We start from the raw sequence: 22,889 nt of genomic DNA on the forward strand, positions 1-22,889 counted from the left end.
CGAGGGTTTCTATTGGACAAATTCAGGTAGGTCCCTCCCTGATTCGCTCCGTTTGCTTCCTTTAAGAAGCGTTTTGCAACAGAATCGGCGGAATGAATACCCCCCTGGCCTATTATAAAACGGGTTTTTTGGTTCCTGGATGCTGATTGGTTAATAGTAAGGATTTAGTTATTCACCACCATCTGTTAACAGTTCCATTTGAATTCATAATGCGCATCCACTGTCTCACAGCCAATTCAGAAACTTACATCTCCCTTCGAAAAAAGCATCTAAACAATATTTCCCCATGCTACTAGGCTAGCATTTGGTTTAAACAGTTGGGGTTTGTCTAAACCTTGTTTGCCTCTGACCTGTGCACACTGCTAACCTTATGCCTAACCCTAAATGAAGACCAAAAAGCAAATTGTGCAGCCAATTCTGACTTTGTGGCTTTAGAAGCTAGTGGAAACGATGGAGTACTAGCTCATGCATAGCTACAAAGCAACCAGTGGCCACATTCAGGGCAGGTGGGGCAGACATAAAAATTGTATTTGCAAGTTATTTTAGCATTAATACGTGTCACATATCCGTTTGTAAAATGTTTTTATTGAGTTAATAAAGCCGCATACAAACATGGTCAGCTCCAAATTGCAGGTGTTTCAGCCTAGCTAAGTGCTGTCTGTGGTGGTGGGGCAGCCAGCGGAAAATACAGAGTGTAGGGGTTGGTAAACTTCTCTAGTTGCGCTGTGATTGGCTCAGTGTTCTGTCACTCATGGGGACACTATTTCACCCCAAAATCTACAGGGAGAGCTATAAAGTTCTGCCATAGAAGTGCCCATCCAAGAAGGCTCAAAGTCATTGGCCACAGATGAAATCACATTATATCTACCGTAGCTTTGATTGGACTGATGTCAACATCATACTTTGAAAATCTTAGCTAGCAAGATAGACAAGTAGTCATCATGAATCGCATTGACAATCTACTGGCAAAAGCTTTTCAATCCTTGTCATATGAAATTATATATAAGAGAAATTATATATAAAACGTATCGGTGCTCATCTGAACATTACATAACAAGTTGAAAATCGCAAATTCAACAATGAGTGGTTTGGAAGGAATCAGTGGCTAACTGCAAGCGTTGCAAAGCAATCACTATTTTGCTTCCCCTGCCTGCTATTCGGTGGAGAGGATGTGTGGTCCAAGACTGGGTTTAAGGGTCTCTTTTCCAAGCTGAAAAGGATAAACATCCACACGCAACAACATGGCCTGAAAAGGTTGAATACATTGGCCATGCTGTCAATCCAGCATGACTTCTGCCGCATTCAAAACAACTGAAACTCGGAACTGGGAAATGTCAGACTTTAGTGAGTTCAAGACTACTGGGAACTCTGAAAAAACTAGCTCCGACTGGGGAAAAAAGTTTTGAACGGTCATCCAACTCAGAATTCCAAGTTGGGAACTTGGGCCTCTTTCTAGAGCTCCGACCTGAAGATAACTGACGTCATGATTCAATCTTGTTTTTTTCAGAGTTCCTAGTTGTCTTGAAAGCACCTTAGATCTAGAGAATGCCAGACTTTGATGACAAAGTTCTTGACAAAATTTGCCCACAAGAAGGATCACTGCACCACCTTCCTGTTCAAGTGAGCAAAGCACAGCGGTGAGTCCAAAAATGTATTATATGCTGCTGCATAAATTATGTAATATGCCAGGGAGATATGTATACTGTAGCTAAGTAATATATGTTGTGTAGTAAGCTGTTAGTAGGCCATGTGCCTCACCCTAATAAATTGGTCCCTTTCCCCCTCATAATTTAGCATACTGTTCTGACTTGGTGGTGCACATGTAGCCTATAGCCTGTTTTAGCGAAATGTCATCATCGAATATTGTAAGAGCTTTCATTGTCTGCCTATATGCCCCCTTTATTTTTCTTACGGTTCTGACTTGGTGTACATGGAGAATACTGTTCTGAATTCTGTCACTGTACATTTCAAAAGAGCTGAACAAATAGTTATATGGACTACGCCTGTCTAAGCTTGCTCATTAATGTCTTAATCAAAATGACGTATTGCCTCTTATCTGCTCATCGTTCCCTTATGCCATAGTTTGTACATCTCAATTGTCAGTAGAAACCACATTTATTTAAGCAAGTCAGCCATATCAGCTATGTTTTTTAAAAAGTAAGTAAATGAGGCTAAATGAACTGTTTTGCTGCCAGACAAGGCTCTAGCCAGGTGTAGCGGTGGTAAGGATGGTGCTGAAAAGAAAACTCTGCTGTTGGGACAGCTTTATGTAGGCCCTAACCGTTTGTTGTCACCGTTATGGTGCAATTAATGTGTTGTTTAGTGTTGTGTTGTGGCTTTGCTGGCATGCATCAATTTTTTTTTTACAGTTTACCCCACCAAGATTTACATGCTAAAATCACCACTGATAGCAACCATTGAAATAGAAAACTCAGTCCTCGGGACACCAAGGGGTGGCACATTTAGTTTTTTTCCCTAGCACTACACAGCTGACTCAAATAATCAACTAATCATCAAGCTTTGAATCAGCTGTGTATTGTTAGGGCAAATAACAAAATGTGCACCACTTGGTCCCAAGGACTGAGCTTGGAAAACACTGGGGTAGGACCATTACAAAAAAGATTGCAGTCAGTTGCAGTATAACTGCAGTTAGAGTGCAGTTTAACTTCAGTATGTACTGCATCCAAAATACGTTTTTTTACTGTAGTAATTTTGCAGTGTAACTGCAATTAGAGTGCAGTATAACTGCAGTTATTCTGCAATTACAGCATCCAAAATACCACAGTCAACTGCAGTTACTGCACTTTTACTGCAGTTTCAAAACTGCAATCTTGTAAGGGGATGTTTGGCTAGCAACTATAGAACCTCTGTCCTAATGACTGGCTTTTGCCTGGACTATATGGTCTGGTGGAAGGATGAAATAAAACAATTTACAAATTAAAACAATGATATTAATATTTTTTAATATGTTGGCAACCATTTTATAAAAGCAAATCGTAGAGAACACCCTCCAAAAGGCTTTTTATTGGCCCTTGGCTTCGCCTCGAACAGCCCTTTGGGAGTTAATTCCCGGGTTCTCATGCCTCATTGCTTAATTAATGCTGTGTGTGAGAGAGGTGGGAGGAAAAACCTGAGGTCAGTTAGGCTGCGTAAACACAAGCAGCCCAATTATGATTGGTCTTTTGACCAATAACATCAGAACTTTTCACATCAGAGCTTTTTCAGAGTTGATCTGATTGGTCAAATGACCAACTAGTGAAAAAAAGATCACAATTGGGCTGCCTGTGTAAATGCAGACTAACTCATTGTTGGACTGCACTTTAAAAGCACTCCTCACAGAAGGAAATACAGCATCAACAAATGCGCATAGTGTCCTGCTATAAGCGCAGCTGTGTGCTTCTACCTTGTAGTAAAAGTAATAAGGGTTACAGTAGTTTAACTGAATTTATATAAACATTTAACAAACACACCACACACATGATTTTAAGAGACCTTAAACTAGAATTCTTCCTATTTATTAGTGTATTTTTGGCACAATGATTACAACCTTACAACCGCATAAACAGTGCAATTTCCTGCCAGAGCGCTCTGATCTCATCCCAAATTCACGATTAACATTGCACCTCCTCCCCTAGCCCTTAGAGTGAACAGAGATGCAAGAGGCCAGGGTTGTGTCCCAAATTGCACCCTTTCCTATTTAGTGCACTAGTTTAGACCAGGGCCCAGAGTGCTCTGGTCAAAAGTAATGCACTATATAGAGCATAGGGAGTCATTTGGGCCGCATCCCCAGTACACGCACAACACTACCATAAGTAAATTATCACATCCTGTCTTTCCTGTGTGACCTTCCTGTTCCTTTGGCTATATTTATCAAAACACTGACCCACCCACTCTTCAGAAATGACAAGCCTGCCATTCATCATAGTGGTTACTTAAGGCCAAGTGCCTGAGTATGTTTTGAATGGCAAAGTACAGTAAGCCATTTAAATAGGAGGGTTACATTCTTAATGTTGCACAAAAACATCTGAAAAGGTTGAACACCTTATTTTAGTATACTGGGACAATGCACTGAGAGAGTAGAAAAGACATAAAGGTCAATATACCAACCACACAAGTATAAAATTGACAAAAGCACAATAAGTGAATTATGCATGAAAAATAAACGGCAAGCACATTCTTATAGAACTAGTCTAATTGCCTCTTGCCTCCATTGTAAATAATAATTTGTTGTTAATTGACATGCATGGTTAAAGGTTCAATAACAAAAAAATCTAAATAATAGTTGTAATCTTATGTAGGGTTGCAAAATTCTTGTTCCCTACTGATTCCTGGAATTTTGGGGAAAACCAGGGAATTCATAGAAAATTTGCAAGCCTAATCTTATAACGTGATTTTGAACATTGTGTAAAAGGCAGCATAGGAAAATTGGATTCAGTCCACATTTCTTGGCATCTCTATAAACAAATTAGTGTAAGTGCATGGCGAATTACCTTAAATCAGCATTTCAGCGAAAATACATTTGTCTGAAAAAATACATACATTTGTCAGACAGTCACTGAGAAATAACTACAATTGCAAGTCGATCAAATCAAGGCAGCTAGCAATCGGACATGATAAAGATATAGAAAAATAATTATTATTTATTTATTCTTGAACAGACATGATCAAAACACCTCTCAGTATGTTGCCATAAGGATCATAGGGACTGTGTCCAGAAATCTGTCCCAAAAAACACCCTATTCCCTATATAGTGAACAGATCCCACAAGGCTCTGGTCAAAAGTAGCACACTATTTTGGGAATAGAGTGCAATTTGGGATGCAAACCCAGGTGGAGTCCCCTGAAAAGAAGCATGTTCTGTTTTGCTGTTTGTTTGGAGGGCCTGTTTCGGCCCTGAAGATCACATCTTGTTGAAACACTCCTTTGCGTTGGTCCACACTTGTATTCCCTGAGAGAGAGAGCGAGAGAGTTTTACTTTTGTTTATTATCCATTTCACTTGCTTTGGCAATGTAAACATATGTTTCCCAAGCCAATAAAGCCCTTTGAATTAAAATTGAGAGAGAGAGAGACAGAAAGAGAAAAATAACAAAACAGAGGAAGTTGTATTATGCAGCACAGTAATACAGTATTTTACGATATATTTGGTATTGATAAAATAACACAAAAGATTAAAATTTCCAGGCAGAATACTCAATACATTTTAAGTATCTGTGGGGACGTGTCACCTTTTTACACCTGCTGATCTGCATGATTGCATAGCTAATCAGGGCCTCCTTCAGGTCCCGGTCCTTTTGGTCTTTAAAGCGCTCAATGTCTACCCAGGCAGTCTTCACAAACTCACTGCGGAGAGAGAAAGACTTGCTTTATAACCTTCTCAGATCCTTCAAATTAAAAACAAAAATGGTCAGCTGGTCAACCTCCAAAGCAGCTGATTAAAGCAGCAAATAAAGTGATTAAATTATAACATGTTGGACAATCAAAGGAGCCATAGAGAGAGCGAGAGAGACAGAGGGTGAGAGACAGAAAAATTATGTTGGTTTCTCACTCGCTCTCGGTGTTCTTCTCTTTCACAGCCTCCTCTCCCTCCTCTATCTGCTGTTCTAACACTTGTAACTTAGCCTCCCTCTGCTCTGCAGTCTCCTGGCCAAACAGCTTACTGGTCATCCCCTTCAGTGAGAACGTCCGCACAGTCTGAACACAGGGAAGGGAAGCTCAACATTCCATCTGGTCATTCTTTAAGGTTTGGATAAGCTTCACAGCAACTTTTGACTAAATTGATTTTATTTATGTGCTTGCTATCTGCTATCTATTGCCTCATATTATTTGCTGAGGAGCTCCATGTGTCTCTTTAGAAACTGAGGCTATGTCCAAAATGGCACCCTATGCCCCTAAATCAAATCAAACTTTATTTGCCACATGCGCCGAATACAACAAGTGTAGACTTTACCGTGAAATGCTTACTTACAAGCCCTTAATCAACAGTGCAGTTCAGGGCCCTACAGGCCCTCGTTGAAAGTAGATCACTATATAGGGAGCACGCAACCTGGTTCTTCCTAGCTGTGGAGATGGCTTCAACCTTGTGTGTGATGACTCACCCCTGTGACCAGCTCCTCCTTCTGCTGTTTCTTAGAGGCTAAGTCCTGTGCAGCCATCTCCAGCTCAAACTGTGTCAGCTCATGCTTCCTGCACACTGCCCTGCAGAAACAGAGGCCTTTGCTGATCATAATGGTTGCTACTGGATGTACTGATGCCTAGCTGCTCATCATGGTTGCTACTGTACTATGTAGATGTATGATCATTCTGCACCATACACAGTGTCATGAGGGCTGTTCAATAGATTCAATGAGGGGGCTCAGTGAGTTGGAATTCAGTATGCCATTGGCAAAAGTCAACAGTGGTCCACACAGGTCTTTGGCAAGTTGGCGTGAGGATGTGAAGCTGCCTCCATAACAAGCACAACCCAGAACATAATGAGCTTTCTGTATCTTGGTTGACATTAGGGTGTATAAAGTGATATTTACATGGCCTACAGCAGCAGTCCTGGTGTTCAGTAGGTGTACTGTAATACTGTACCTTAGTGCCTCAGTATAGAACAGGTACTCCTTCAGCTGATCAGCATAGTGCTCCTCTTCCTCCAGAATATCATCTACAGAAGCAGCATACCTGTAGACAAGAGGAGAGTCCATATGAATACATTTGCTTTACTCGATCGCACCTTTAACAGGAGGATAGGGAAACTACATCAGCTCACTAAAGTAAGACTGAAGCACAGAAGCATCATACCTGCAGGCAAGAGATGGGAGTATGAATACATTTCCTTTAATCCATCACATCCTGTTCAGATGAACAAGGAATCATGAATACCATGCGGCAAGAACACCCAAAATACATCCATTCCAGTCAGTAGCTAGGTTTCTATCCAATTGGCAACAGATTTTCATGCGAATAGTAAAAAAAAATTATCAGCATACGTTTCCATGAAATGGACATGTTGCGGATAAAAGGCTGTACATGATGATGTAGTGCACATAAAATAACTTTTGTGGTTAAATTCTCATGTACCGAATAAAAATACAAGTTAAATGGGTTTCTATTGCATTTAATTCCACTGATGGTTTTCTCACAACAAATGATGCGTTATAAAGTGCATTCGGAAAGTATTCAGACCCCTTGACTTTTTCCACATTTTGTTACGTTACAGCCTTATTCTACAATTGATCAAAAAAATGTTTCATCAATCTACACACAATACCCCATAATGCCAAGTTAATAACAGGTTTTAGAAATGTTTGCACATTTTTACAAAAAACTGAAATATCACCTTTACATAATTATTCAGACCCTTTACTCAGTACTTTGTTGAAGCACCTTTGGCAGCGATTACAGCCTCGAGTCTTCTTGAGTATGACGCTACAAGCTTGGCACACCTGTATTTGGAGAGTTTCTCCCATTCTTCTCTGCAGATCCTCTCAAGCTCTGTCAGGTTGAATGGGGACCGTTGCTGCACAGCTATTTTCAGGTCTCTCCAGAGAAGTTCGATTGGGGCTCTGGCTGGGCCACTCAAGGACATTCAGAGACTTGTCCCGAAGCCACTCCAGCGTTGTCTTGGCTGTGTGCTTAAGGTCATTGTCCTGTTGGAAGGTGAACCTTCGCCCCAGTCTGAGGTCCTGAGCGCTCTGGAGCAGGTTTTCATCAAGGATCTCTCTGTACTTTGCCTTGATCCTGACTAGTCTCCCAGTCCCTGCCACTGAAACCCCCCCCCCCCATGATGCTGCCACCACCATGCGTCACCGTAGGGATTGTGGCAGGTTTCCTCCAGATGTGACGCTTGGCATTCAGGCCAAAGAGTTAAATCTTGGTTTCATCCCACCAGATCATATTTTTTCTTATGGCATGAGTCTTTTAGGTTCTTTTTGGCAAACTCCAAGCGGGCTGTCATGTGCCTTTTACTGAGGAGTGGCTTCCGTCTGGCCACTCCACCATAAAGGCCTGATTGGTGGAGTGCTGCATGGATGGTTGTCATTCTGGAAGGTTCTCCCATCGCCACAGAGGAACTCTAGTGCTCTGTTAGAGTGACCATCAGGTTCTTGGTCACCTCCCTGACCAAGGCCCTTCTCCCCCGATTGCTGTTTGGCCGGGCGGCCAGCTCTAGGAAGAGTCTTGGTGGTTACAAACGTCTTCCATTTAAGAATGGTGGAGGCCACTGTGTTCTTGCGGACCTTCAATGCTGCAGAAATGTTTTGGTACCCTTCACCAGATCTGTGCCTTGACCCCATCCTGTCTCTGAGCCCTACGGACAATTCCTTTGACCTCATGGCTTGGTTTTTGCTCTGACATGTACTGTCAACTGTGGGACCTTATATAGACAGGTGTGTGCCTTTCCAAATCATGTCCAATCAATTTAATTTACCACGGGTGGACTCCAATGAAGTTGTAGAAACCTCTCAAGTATGATCAAGATGCACCTGAGCTCAATTTCAAGTTTCATAGCAAAGGGTCTGAATACTTAAATAAGGTATTTCCTGTTTTTAAACATTTGCTAAAATGTCTAAAACACAGTTTTCACTTTGTCATTATGGGGGATTGTGTGTAGATTGCTGAGGAATGTATTTTATCTATTTTAGAATAAGGCTCTAAAGTAACAATGTGGAAAAAGTCAAGGGGTCTGAAAACTTTCCGAAGGCACTGTATAGCAAATATGCCCACTCTGGTCTTGGCACGTGCACTCTAGCCAACAGCTCCTAGATACAGTGCGAGTAGGCTACCTACATGATGAGATTGTTATAGATGAGTGAGATAATTTTTGTTTGTCAAACGGCAGCCAAGCATCGGTCATCATGTCACCAGAATAAGACCGCCGATAGTTATTGGAAAGGAGCATCAAGCTCATCACAGTGCACTTTCACCACTCTGTGAAGTTCATCATTTATTCCATCTGTAGCCTAATAAACTGCATGCTTTTCCAATTCATAGTGGGCGGACAACAACCTATCGCGACTCCAAATTTACTTTGATATGATGGTTATTATATCAATATTTGCGCAAAAATAATTTCCAGCATTTTCATCAATTTCCTGCACTTTTGTTTTCATTTCCACACTGTGCCATGCAGGGCTGCATGACATGGGCAAAACATCTACGCCTAGCTACTTGGTTAACTGTTGGAATCATGGAAATAGAATGATTATTGAATAGAATGATTATTGAATAGAATGATTAAATATAGTGGGCAGCACCTTGAATACATTGTTGTTTGACATGACAACGAATGAATAAGCCAGGGAGGAATTATTGACAGGGGAACCAAAGTGTTGGTCAGTATTTCCAGATTACCCTAATTAGATGTTACATGACATGTTTTTCTACCTTATGTAGCTAGCTAACATATTCATGCTTCACCTCTAGACGGATTAATTTACCATCACAAACTATGCACACGATTCAATGAGGCAGAAGTCTGTGTGTTGTGATTCTGGATGGACAGATGGCTAGCAACAATGACACAAAACTGCTATGTGGGGAATCGTAGGTGACTCGTTTCATTTTATTATTGATACCATGTCTTGTTTTGAGGTGTTTTGACTGTCATGTCTATGCTAATATGGCAAAACAATTCACTAGGTAGCTAACCAACCAACAACTGTAATAATGTATTTGAGAGATGTATTTTCATTGTGCAACGGTATCTATGTTTTCAATAAACATTAGACACGAAATATAGTTTACATGTTGTCAACAATCAAAGCCAACCCCGTTTATTTTGCCCCTCGCTGAACAACCAACCTGTCTATTCCTCTCTGATTTAGAAGATACCGTTGCACAAACATGCTTTTCTAGGCCTACACCAGCACTGGTACCAGACTGTATTAGATAACTATGTTTGCTCTGACTCTTAGTACATTTATCCACACAAGAAGATTAAAATACTGCTAGTTTTACCAGAAAACTGCCCTTTTCTTCCTCATGCTAGATAGCAGGAGCCATGGCAGCCATTATGGAATGGGACATCACGTTGAACAACAAAGGAGCTGATTGGCTGACACTGTCATTCCAAAATGGCTGCGGTGGCTACTGCTAGCTAGCATGATTTTTATTTATTTTTATTTTTATTTTATTTCACCTTTATTTAACCAGGTAGGCTAGTTGAGAACAAGTTCCCATTTTCAACTGCGACCTGGCCAAGATAAAGCACAGCAGTTCGACACACACAACAACACAGAGTTACACATGGAATAAACAAACAATAATACAGTAGAAAAGAGAAAAATCTATATACAGTAAGTGCAAATGAGGTAAGATAAGGGAGGTAAGGCAATAAATAGGCCATGGTGGCGAAGTAATTACAATATAGCAATTAGACACTGGAATGGTAGATGTGCAGAAGATGAATGTGCAAGTAGAGATACGGTGCAAAGGAGCAAGATAAATACAGTGAGGGGGAAAAAAATATTTGATCCCCTGCTGATTTTGTACGTTTGCCCACTGACAAAGAAATGATCAGTCTATATAATTTTAATGGTAGGTTTATTTGAACAGTGAGAGACAGAATAACAACAACAAAATCCAGGAAAACGCATGTCAAAAATGTTATAAATTGATTTGCATTTTAATGAGGGAAATAAGTATTTGACCCCCTCTCAATCAGAAAGATTTCTGGCTCCCAGGTGTCTTTTACACAGGTAACGAGCTGAGATTAGGAGCACACTCTTAAAGTGAGTGCTCCTAATCTCATCTTGTTACCTGTATAAAAGACACCTGTCCACAGAAGCAATCAATCAATCAGATTCCAAATTCTCCACCATGGCCAAGACCAAAGAGCTCTCCAAGGATGTCAGGGACAAGATTGTAGACCTACACAAGGCTGGAATGGGCTACAAGACCATCGCCAAGCAGCTTGGTGAGAAGGTGACAACAGTTGGTGTGATTATTCGCAAATGGAAGAAACACAAAAGAACTGTCACTCTCCCTCGGCCTGGGGCTCCATGCAAGATCTCACCTCGTGGAGTTGCAATGATCATGAGAACGGTGAGGAATCAGCCCAGAACTACACGGGAGGATCTTGTCAATGATCTCAAGGCAGCTGGGACCATAGTCAACAAGAAAACAATTGGTAACACACTACGCCGTGAAGGACTGAAATCCTGCAGCGCCCGCAAGGTCCCCCTGCTCAAGAAAGCACATATACATGCCTGTCTGAAGTTTGCCAATGAACATCTGAATGATTCAAATGACAACTGGGTGAAAGTGTTGTCAGATGAAACCAAAATGGAGCTCTTTGGCATCAACTCAACTCGCCGTGTTTGGACGAGGAGGAATGCTGCCTATGACCCCAAGAACACCATCCCCACCGTCAAACATGGAGGTGGAAACATTATGCTTTGGGGGTGTTTTTCTGCTAAGAGGACAGGACAACTTCACCGCATCAAAGGGACGATGGACGGGGCCATGTACCGTCAAATCTTGGGTGAGGGTACCGTCAAATCTCCTTCCCTCAGCCAGGGCATTGAAAATGGGTCGTGGATGGGTATTCCAGCACGACAATGACCCAAAACACACGGCCAAGGCAACAAAGGAGTGGCTCAAGAAGAAGCACATTAAGGTCCTGTAGTGGCCTAGCCAGTCTCCAGACCTTAATCCCATAGAAAATCTGTGGAGGGAGCTGAAGGTTCGAGTTGCCAAACGTCAGCCTCGAAACCTTAATGACTTGGAGAAGATCTGCAAAGAGGAGTGGGACAAAATCCCTCCTGAGATGTGTGCAAACCTGGTGGCCAACTACAAGAAACGTCTGACCTCTGTGATTGCCAACAAGTCATGTTTTGCAGAGGGGTCAAATACTTATTTCCCTCATTAAAATGCAAATCAATTTATAACATTTTTGACATGCGTTTTTCTAGATTTTTTTGTTGTTGTTCTGTCTCTCACTGTTCAAATAAACCTACCATTCAAATTATAGACCGATCATTTCTTTGTCAGTGGGCAAACGTACAAAATCAGCAGGGGATCAAATACTTTTTTCCCTCATTAAAATGCAAATCAATTTATAACATTTTTTGACATGCGTTTTTCTAGATTTTGTTGTTGTTGTTCTGTCTCTCACTGTTCAAATAAACCTACCATTAAAATTATAGATTGATCATTTCTTTGTCAGTGGGCAAACGTACAAAGGCAGCAGGGGATCAAATACTTTTTTCCCTCACTGTAAATAAGTATGGGGATGAGGTAGTTGGATGGGCTGTTTACAGATGGGCTATGTACAGGTGCAGTGATCTGTGAGCTGCTCTGACAGCTGGTGCTTAAAGCTAGTGAGGGAGATATGAGTCTCCAGCTTCAGTGATTTTTGCAGCTCGTTCCAGTCATTGGCAGCAGAGAACTGGAAGGAAAGTTGGCCAAAGGAGGAATTGGCTTTGGGGGTGACCAGTGAGATATAATTGCTGGAGCGCGTGCTACGGGTGGGTGCTGCTATGGTGACCAGTGAGCTGAGATAAGGTGGGGCTTTACCTAGCAGAGACTTGTAGATGACCAGGAGCCAGTTGGTTTGGCGATGAGTATGAAGCGATGGCCAGCCAACGAGAGCGTACAGATCGCAGTGGTGGGTAATATATGGGGCTTTGGTGACAAAACGGATGGCACTGTGATAGACTGCATCCAATTTGTTGAGTAGAGTGTTGGAGGCTATTTTATACATGACATCGCCGAAGTCGAGGATCGGTAGGATGGTCAGTTTTACGAGGGTATGTTTGGCAGTATGAGTGAAAGATGCTTTGTTGTGAAATAGGAAGCCGATTCTAGATTTAATTTTGGATTGGAGATGCTTAATGCGAGTCTGGAAGGAGAGTTTACAGTCTAGCCAGACACCTAGGTATTTGTAGTTGTCCACATATTCTAAGTCAGAACCATCCAGAGTAGTGATGCTGGACGGGCGGGCAGGTGCGGGCAGCGATAGGTTGAAGAGCATGCATTTAGTTTTACTTGCATTTAAGAGCAGTTGGATGCCATGGAAGGAGAGTTGTATTGCATTGAAGCTCATCTGGAGGTTAGTTAACACGGTGTCCAAAGAAGGGCCAGAAGTATACAGAATGGTGTCGTCTGCGTAGAGGTGGATCAGAGAATCACCATCAGCGAGAGCGACATCATTGATGTATACAGAGAAGAGAGTCGGCCCGAGATTTGAACCCTGTGGCACCCCCATAGAGACTGCCAGAGGTCCAGACAACAGGCCCTCCGATTTGACACACTGAACTCTATCAGAGAAGTAGTTGGTGAACCAGGCGAGGCAATCTTTTGAGAAACAAGGCTGTTGAGTCTGCCAATAAGAATGTGGTGATTGAGTCGAAAGCCTTGGCCAGGTCGATGAATACGGCTGCACAGTAATGTCTCTTATCGATGGCGGTTATGATATCGTTTAGGACCTTGAGCGTGGCTGAGGTGCACCCATGACCAGCTCTGAAACCAGATTGCATAGAGGAGAAGGTACGATGGGATTCGAAATGGTTGGAAATCTGTTTGTTAACTTAGCTTTCGAAGACCTTAGAAAGGCAGGGTAGGATAGATATAGGTCTGTAGCAATTTGGGTCTAGAGTGTCTCCCCCTTTGAAGAGGGGGATGACCACGGCAGGTTTGCAATCTTTGGGAATCTCAGACGATACGCAAGAGAGGTTGAACAGGCTAGTAATAGCGGTTGCAATAATTTCGGCAGATAATTTAAAAAAAATAGAGAGCCCAGATTGTCTAGCCCGGCTGATTTGTAGGGGTACAGGTTTTGCAGTTCTTTAAGAACATCAGCTATCTGGATTTGGGTGAAGGAGAAATGGGGGAGGCTTGGGCGAGTTGCTGTGGGGAGCACAGGGCTGTTGACCGGGGTAGTGGTAGCCTGGTGGAAAGCATGGCCAGCCGTAGAAAAATGCTTATTGAAATTCTCAATTATAGTGGATTTATCAGTGGTGACAGTGTTTCCTAGCCTCAGTGCCGTGGGCAGCTGGGAGGAGGTGCTCTTATTCTCCATGGACTTTACACTGTCTCAGAACTTTTTTGAATTTGTGCTACAGGATGCAAATTTCTGCTTGAAAAAGCTAGCCTTAGGTTTCCTAACTACCTGTGTATATTTGTTCCTAACTTCCCTGAAAAGTTGCATATCACGGGGGCTATTCGATGCTAATGCAGAACGCCACAGGATGTTTTTGTGCTGGTCAAGGGCAGTCAGGTCTGGAGAGAATCAAGGGTTATATCTGTTACCGGTTCTACATTTTTTGAAAGGGGCATGCTTATTTAAGATGGTGAGGAACGCACTTTTAAAGAATGACCAGGCATCCTCTACTGATGGGATGAGGTCAATATCCTTCCAGGATACCCGGGCCAGGTCGATTAGGAAGGCCTGCTCGCTGAAGTGTTTTAGGGAGCGTTTGATAGTGATGAGGGGTGGACGTTTGACCGCAGACCCGTTACGGATGCAGGCAATGAGGCAGTGATCGCTGAGATCTTGGTTGAAAACAGCAGAGGTATATTTGAAGGGCAAGTTGTTTAGGATGATATCTATGAGGGTGCCCGTGTTTACGGATTTGGGATTGTACCTGGTGGGTTCATTGATCATTTGTGAGAGATTGAGGGCATCAAGCTTAGATTGTTGGATGGCCGGGGTGTTAAGCATGTCCAAGTTTAGGTCACCTAGCAGCACGAGCTCTGAAGATAGATGGGGGGCAATCAGTTCACATATGGTGTCCAGGGCACAGCTGGGGGCAGAGAATGGTCTATAGCAAGCGGCAACGGTGAGAGACTTGTTTCTGGAAAGGTGGATTTTTAAATGATGACGAAAAGGGCAGTTTTCTGGGAAATCTAGCAGTACTTCAATCTACTCAATATATCAGTGTGGTTAAAAGTTACATTTGAATTAGAATGGTATATCCCACCGCTGCATTGAGGTACGTTGTCCGACCCATATCTCACCGTAATGGTAGGGTTGGTATCGTCCAGCAAGCTAGCCATATAACTAGCGATTAGCATTAGCGGCTAACAATATTTATTTTTGGGAAGTGGCATGCAGCCGTTCTTATTCAGTGCATGCAGTAGGAGGAGAGGGAGAAAGACGACTAAAGTAGAAAGCGGAGTAAACTCTAAAAACGGACATGACACGTGCCGAAATTGTGTATCACATTTAACAAACCAAACATTGAAATATCTTTACAGAAGGTAAAGTAAAAACCCAAACTGGTCTGTGCATCAATACCGGTGAATATAGTAAATTATAAACTGGGTGGTTAAAACCCTGAATGCTGATTGGCTGACAGACGTGATAAATCAGACCATATACCACAGGTATGACAAAATATTTATTTTTACTGCTCTAATTACGTTGGTGACCAGTTAATAATAGCAATAAGGCACCTCCGGGCTTTGTGGTATATGGCCAATATACCACGGCTAAGGGCTGTATCCAGGCACTACGCTTTGTGTCGTGCATATTCGCCATATACTACACAGACTCGTGCCTTATTGCTTAAATACGGTATACAGCCCAGCCCTACCTGCAGCAAAGAGGAAGAGGAGTCTACAAGAATACATCTGCTATATTTCATTACACCCTCTCAGAAGTGAGACTCAAATATCACAGTGTTATAGCTCTGACAGACACCTGACAATGGGTGAGACTGGCTGAGAAATATGATCTGTCTTCACTATGACCATTACCAGGGGCTTAAAAGCTAGGTTGTATGTGTCCCAAGTGGCACCATATTCCTTATAAAGTGCACTACCTTTGACCAGAGCCCTATAGGCCCTGGTCAAAAGTAGTGCACTAAAAAGAGAATAGGGTGCCATTTGGGTATCAACCGTTGACAGAAATGCTGCCTTTCCTTGGTACGCCTCAGCTGTCCCAGCTCTGTGACCCCTGACCTCTAGAGTTGAGCCTTGCAATCTGGAACCCATCAGTGACAGGGTAGGGGCTAATCATGTTACCACACCAAGGTGTGTGTGTGTGTGTGTGTGTGTGTGTGTGTGTGTGTGTGTGTGTGTGTGTGTGTGTGTGTGTGTGTGTGTGTGTGTGTGTCTGTGTGTCTGTGTCCAAGGACAGGGCCAAGACCACTTGTGATACTCAAAGAGAACTATACACAGCACCCAAGTTGAAATTAAAAGCCGCTGGCTAGGTGCCAGCCAGTTCTCAGCTGGAACCCAGAACCTTCACAACACAAGTCTCCCCATTCCCCATGGTCGACTACCTGCTACACCAGACCTTGTGCTTGAAACCCGAACTGCTTTCAAATCAAACACGGCAAATGTGTTGTATAGCTTAACTTGGGAAACCATGTACTATGTAGAGCATTGCTGGAGTGAAGGGGGGGTTGTGCAACACATCACTATATCAGCTCCTTCAATGAGCATGTATGAGGTCTCAGAGGCTAACGAGAGAAATGGCGCCCTATTCACTATATAGTGAACTACCTTTGACCAGGCTACATAGAGAGTAGGGTGCCATTTCAGATGCATCTGCTGACAGGGAGAGAAACTGATGTCGGGGTGGCAGGTGGCCTACTGGTTAGAGCGTTGGACCAGTAACCGAAACGTTGCTGGATCAAATCCCCGAGCTGACAAGGTAAAAATCTGTCGTTCTGCCCCTGAACAAGGCAGTTAACCCACTGTTCCCCGGTAGGTTGACATTGTAAATAAGAATTTGTTCTTAACTGACTTGTCTAGTTAAATAAAGGTTACATTTTTTTTTTTATGTCCAGGGGATAGGAGGAGGAAAATACTTGCAATACAATCCTGATGTAATCCAATAAAATTGTTCTGGATTTATATTGGAGATTATTGTGTGGTTACATGTCATTAAAAAACAAACACTTACACATCCATGTGATGGCCAGCACTTTGTAGTCCATCTCCCATCTCTTTCTCTATGGCACTCCACTCACTGTCCAACAAGCACAGAGCAGATATTTCACATAAAACAAATATATATTTCACACTAATTAAGTCATTACATTGTTCATAGTGCAGCAGCAATACACTTCACCCTTTCTTCCAAACACAGCACTTGTCTTACCTGAAGACTCGTCCATAGTTTCCATGCACTTTGTACACCCCATACAGTCGATCTGCTACCCTCTGGAGAAAGATTTTGCACAGTTCCTTTGATTCCGCTGCTTCTATTTATATGTTCTATTTTCTGTGAATTTCTGTACTGTGTAGGGAATAGGGTGTCATATTGGGATGCAACCGAAGTTGTTTGTTACAGCTGTCAGTGTGCTAGTTTTGTCAGTCTAGTCTCGTAAGTGTGAATATGCTGAGTGTGGCCAGCCTGTGTGTTACAGCCAGCTGTATGTCTAGTCCTAGTCTAGTCATGAAGCTGTGTGTTACAGCTGCAGCAAATCCACTTTTATCAGACAGACCAGCTGTGTGTTTTATCCTTCTAATGTATGTCAACTTCCAAGCCAGCTCAGATGTGTTAACACTCACTGTATGTCTAGTCAGTAAAATGTATGTTATAGCTGACAGTATGGGAGTGTAGTTAACAAACCTGGGTTCAAATACTATTTGAAATCATTTCAAATACTTTATCTTCGCTTGGTTTAACTTGCCTGGCTCAATGGAACCATATAATAGTTCCAAAACTGGCAGGCTAGACCAAACACTCAAAGTATTTGAAAGATTTCAAATAGTATTTGACCCAGGTCTGGTAGTCAGTCTAGTCAGTAAGATGTGTGAATATGCTGACAGCTCCTTGTACTCACTGCCCGTACTCTCAGCAGCTGGGAGACCACAGTCTGTAGCTCGTCGCTGTAGTGTTTCAGCTCTGTAAACCGTCTGCAGACGCCAGGGCCAGAGAAGAGCAAGAATTCACCCAATCACTACTTAAATCAACACTTTCTTTCCAGCAAGACAGATAAACAAGACAAGAGTCAATGTTCGAACTTACATTGACCTGATCCAACTCTACTTCCCACACAGTCCCAGAACCAAGTATGGAAGTACATCAAATACAGAGCAAAGGGATGAATAGTAGAGACAGACTCATTAAATTAAGTTACAACACATGAAGATGGAAATGTATGGTTGGCTTCACACAAAAGAAAACAGTGACACGAAAACAGTGAATCTCCCCCAAATGGCACCATATTCCCTATAAAGTGTACTACTAACGACCAGAGTCCAGTGCACTATACAGTAGAGTTAGGGTGCTATTTAGGACAGATCTTTTCTATGGCCTACTTGTCGGGATTCTTCACCCTGAATGCTGCATTCATAGCTTTCAACCTGGAATCAGCCTGTAAAAAAACAGACCAATAAATTACAAACACATTTTCCCCCACACGTTTGTTAGATCAGAGGTTGTTATTGAGGACCTGCATCATTTTAGACAACACTTTACCTTTGAGACCTAAAACATATCAGAATAAATATTACAATTAAGAGTTGTTTAAAAGAAATCAGGAGTCCTAAATATACACATGCACTATATGCATTTGTTTACACAGATTACAAACTTTACAAACGTAGACTTTATTGCACTGCTGTGGTTTGCAAAGTCACATGAGGATTGAGTAAGGTGCATCTTATCTAAGAGAGTTGACATGACAATGCAACCATGATGAGATCATTAAGTGCTGATGGAGTGAGTACCTTTGCTTGAAATCCTGTCTCGTACACCATTTCCTTCCATCCTTTTTCCTGTGGGACAGAGAGAGGATGCCGTGTGACTTTGACAAAGACCATCAGAGATAGGAGAGCCTGATGCATGGAGGCACTGGGGGTACACTGTCACACTATCAACTCAAAAGGTCAAAGGTGATCCTTTCAACTACAGCAACACTCACACAACCCTTGTCAGTAAAGAGTTAAGCTTTAGGCCTACTTCATAAGACATTATTTCCACAACACTTCTCAGTGCTACAAAGAAACTGAGTAAGGAAATGGTCCTTGTCTGTGATATCTCTTTTCTGTCAAGGGTATATCCTCTCAAAACCTATGAACAGCACATCTGACTAGCTACTGGTACTGTTGTAGTCTTGAGAGGGAGGAATGTCGGTTTTGCTAACGATTGGGGATCACTATGGTCCTTGTCACACATAACAAGGGAGTTGGCAAGACAGCACAAACAGATTGGAATCACGCTCGATTCACCCCGTTATGGTGTATAGCAGCTTGGCTACAAAGAGGCTAACTAACCTCAGTGAGGAAGATGTAGAAGATCTTGTCATTGCAGAGAACTGGGTGGGAGGCTAATCGGAGCAGGAAGTTCTCCAGTCCAACTCTCCTTCTCTCCACAAAGTCTGGGTCCATGTTGTCCGCTGACAGCTTGTGCCACACAATCTCTGCCTGTGTGAAACAGACAAAGAATTACTATTATGTTGATAAGGAGACGGAACACCATTGTCTTTACTAAGTTAAAACTGGATGCTGTACAGTGCATTATGGGTACTGTAGTAAGTACATCATGCTACAAATATCACTTCCTAAACTATATTGCACTAATTTATTCCAAGGCATCCTCCTTGTTCTCACGTACCCTCTTCTCGGGTAACGGGGCAACAACGACAAAGGGATAGGTGACCAACATGTAGTTTCTGAGTAGCTCAAACTCGCTGTATCTCCTCCATAAGGAGTCTGGGGCTGGGATTATACCTTCTGTCACAGCATCAACTGGCCTGTCAGAAGAGAGGAAAGGACTAAAGTCATATAACTGCACTTAAATAAGAGTACCAAGTAAAGATTTGATACATCTTTTAAAGGGACCAAGTACAGTATTATCCACAATTCTATGAACTCCAATGCTAAAACTTACAGTACCAGTCAAAAGTTTGGACACACCTACTCATTCAAGGGTTTTTCTTAATTTTTTTTAAACTATTTTCTACATTGTAGAATAATAGTGAAGACATCAACATTATGAACTAACACATATGGAATCATGTAGTAACCAAAGAAAATTTAAACAAATCCAAATATATTTAATATTTGATATTCTTCAAAGTAGCCACCCTTTGCCTTGATGATAGCTTTGCACACGCTTGGCATTCTCTCAACCAGCTTCACCTGGAATGCTTTCCAACAGTCTTGAAGGAGTTCCCACATTTGCTGAGCACTTGTTGGCTGCTTTTCCTTCACTCTGCGGTCCAACTCATCCCAAACCATCTCAATTGGATTGAGGTTGGGTGATTGTGGAGGCCAGGTCATCTGATGCAGCACTCTCCATCTGATGCATCACTTTCCATCTTGGTCAAATTGCCCTTACATGGCCTGGAGGTGTGTTGGGTCATTGTCCTGTTGAAAAACAAATGATAGTCCCACTAAGCGCAAAATAGGTGGGATGGCAAGTTGCTGCAGAATGCTGTGGTAGCCATGCTGGTTAAGTGTGCCTTGAATTCCAAGTAAGTCGCAGACAGTGTCACCAGCAAAGCACCCCAACACCATCACACCTCCTCCATGCTTCACGGTGTGAACTACACATGCGGAGATCATCCGTTCACCTTCTCTGCATCTCACAAAGATACGGCGGTTGGAACCATCAGACCAAAGAACAGATTTCTACCGGTCTAATGTCCATTGCTCGTGTTTCTTGGCCCAAGCAAGTCTCTTCTTCTTATTGGTGTCCTTTAGTAGTGGTTCCTTTGCAGCAATTTGACCATGAAGGCCTGATTCATGCAGTCTCCTCTAAACAGTTGATGTTGAGATGTGTCTGTTACTTGAACTCTGTGAAGCATTTATTTGGTCTTGAATTTCTGAGACTGATAACTCTAACGAATCGAATTATCCTCTGCAGCAAAGGTAACTCTCGGTCTTCCTTTCCTGTGGCGGTCCTCATGAGAGCCAGTTTCATCATAGCGCTTGATGGTTTTTGCAACTCCACTTGAAGAAACCTTCAAAGTTCTTGAAATGTTCAGATTGACTGACCTTCATGCCTTAAAGTAATGATGGCCTGTCATTTCTCTTTGCTTATTTGAACTGTTCTTGCCATAATATGGACTTTGTCTTTTACCAAATATGGGCTATCTTCTGTATACCACCCCAACCTCGTCACAACACAACTGCTTGGCTCAAACGCATTAAGAAGGAAAGAAATTCCACAAATGATCTTTTAACAAGGCACACCTGTTAATTGAAATGAATTCCAGGTGACTACTACCAGAAAAACGTTTCAATGGGTTGGTGTGTCCAAACTTTTGACTGGTACTGTATATATAAAGCAAGAGGAGAGCGAGAGACTACTGACAGAGAGAAGGACAGAGAAAGATAGAGAGAGACTTTATAAATATGATCCAGCAGCAAAGATTCTAGGGAGGAAATGAGAGCCCATAATGGTCTGTCTCCACTAATAATCCACACTGGGACCACAAAGCAGAGAGAGGAGGAGAGGATAACAAGAAATAAAGAGATGAGCAGAGAAGCAGGAAGAGGAAGGAGAGAAGGCAAAGGAGAGGAGGACTCCATCAGTGGCTGGGGGGCATTCTCCAGTCTAACTGCACTGAGGGCCCGGTTACACCACACTCCCCTCTCAATGGCCAACTGGTGAACAAAGGCCCAGTGTGTGTGCGCGCGGGCATGTGTGTGCATGAGGAATAGCATGCCCTGCTCCAAGCAGAATAAAAACATATGGTTCCTTTTAAAGACTTGGCCAACAAAAAAAATACTACTCTCTGTGGCTGAAAGCGAGTAACCGGACATGAAACCAGTTAATAGTATAGCTAGCTAAAAGTAAGTAAGAAAGCTGGTGTGATGTGCAGTTTGTGACAAACAAAACCTTTAGATCACATGTTCACAATGAAGTGAGTGTACCCAAGTCACTTTTCTAAAACAGTCAGACATTAGAATCATTATCGTTAGGGTCAGACCACCTGTAATAACGGAATGTGTGTAATTATGCGCAGGTGCAAGGAGGTGTAGGTGTGATTGTGGAAGAAGCTGTTCATGGTGGTGTCACAAAATAGTTGCGCTGGAAGATGTAGGCTATAACAATCATCATTCACACAGATGATTCAGAGCTGATGAGACATATTTACCGTGTTTCAATTAGGTAAACAGTGTATATCTCCTGCATGTTGACTGTATTCTTCCCAGTCCTTTTCTCTGCCTCTCCAACGCTGATCTCCATCTTTCTTAGAAGACTAGTCCATTTCTCAATCTCAACCATCTAGAAGAGGATATTTCACAAGTCATAACATGGTAACAATACCATAATGAAGTATAATTTGTTGTTTACATGCAATATGGGGCATCAATATTGGTAGCTAAAGCTGGTCCCAGATTAAAGTAAGTACTGTTACGTTCGCAAAGTCCTTTAACTTTGTGTCAGAACAAAGTTGTGTGCTAGCAAGCTAGCTCCTGGTAAAATGATCAAGCCAACCATGTTAATAAGAACAATCTGAACAATCGACATTACAATGATTTAACTTTTAACTGTCTTTTCCTGCACAGCCTGCTAGCTGCTGTTGACTCAGCGACAGTGGGGCTCTCTCGCGAAACTCCGTGGATTGATAAGGCCTGTAGTTCTACTGCCAGTAGCTAGAAACCCCAACTCATTCAACAGGCTCAATAAGTATCAAAATCCAAATTCCTCACTTTTTTTACAATAAGAATAGGTTTGAAGCTATACCGTGTTTTTAATGTTGTTCTCTAGTTCTGCCGATGTGAGGTCGGTGTTCCCGATCACCGCTATTTCCTCGGGTCCGGAGTCTGCCATCATCTCTTCCTGAGTTTTGTCTTGTTAGCAATGTAGCAGACAGGCAGAAACTCGCATGCGCACTTTAACCCTTTTCTTTTCCCAACCTCAACTCACCTGAGTGTCATGAGAAAGATCAGCTGCTGTCTGCCCTGCCCTGTGTACATAGTCAAATATACCGTTAGGTAAAATGGTTAGGTAAGGATACTGCCAATAATAGCAGTAATGTCAATATTCGACAACA

The 22,889-nt window shown here is 42.4% G+C and overlaps 1 protein-coding gene across 2 annotated transcripts; it reads right to left on the reverse strand.

Moving 5' to 3' along the window:
* Positions 1 to 2,941: 2,941 nt before the first annotated feature.
* snx4 (sorting nexin 4) lies at positions 2,942 to 22,820 on the reverse strand. Of its 2 annotated transcripts, XM_014173768.2 has the most exons (14): positions 22,580 to 22,820; positions 21,987 to 22,117; positions 19,496 to 19,634; positions 19,156 to 19,305; positions 18,610 to 18,657; positions 18,199 to 18,254; positions 17,721 to 17,793; positions 17,033 to 17,094; positions 16,835 to 16,900; positions 6,574 to 6,663; positions 6,096 to 6,195; positions 5,546 to 5,691; positions 5,226 to 5,340; positions 2,942 to 4,947 (listed from the first exon to the last, which is right to left on the reverse strand). In XM_014173768.2, exons 1-14 carry the CDS (start codon positions 22,667 to 22,669, stop codon positions 4,900 to 4,902), a joined length of 1,314 nt encoding a protein of 437 aa, XP_014029243.1. In that variant the 5' UTR covers positions 22,670 to 22,820; the 3' UTR covers positions 2,942 to 4,899. The 2 variants fall into 2 exon arrangements, with proteins under 2 accessions (XP_014029243.1, XP_045563432.1); XM_045707476.1 differs by lacking the exons at positions 5,546 to 5,691; positions 6,096 to 6,195 and having other exon boundaries at positions 22,580 to 22,802.
* Between the last annotated feature and the right edge of the window lie 69 nt (positions 22,821 to 22,889).

This window comes from Salmo salar, chromosome ssa25, assembly GCF_905237065.1.
Source record: "Salmo salar chromosome ssa25, Ssal_v3.1, whole genome shotgun sequence".
In the NCBI taxonomy this organism is placed as follows: domain Eukaryota; kingdom Metazoa; phylum Chordata; class Actinopteri; order Salmoniformes; family Salmonidae; genus Salmo; species Salmo salar.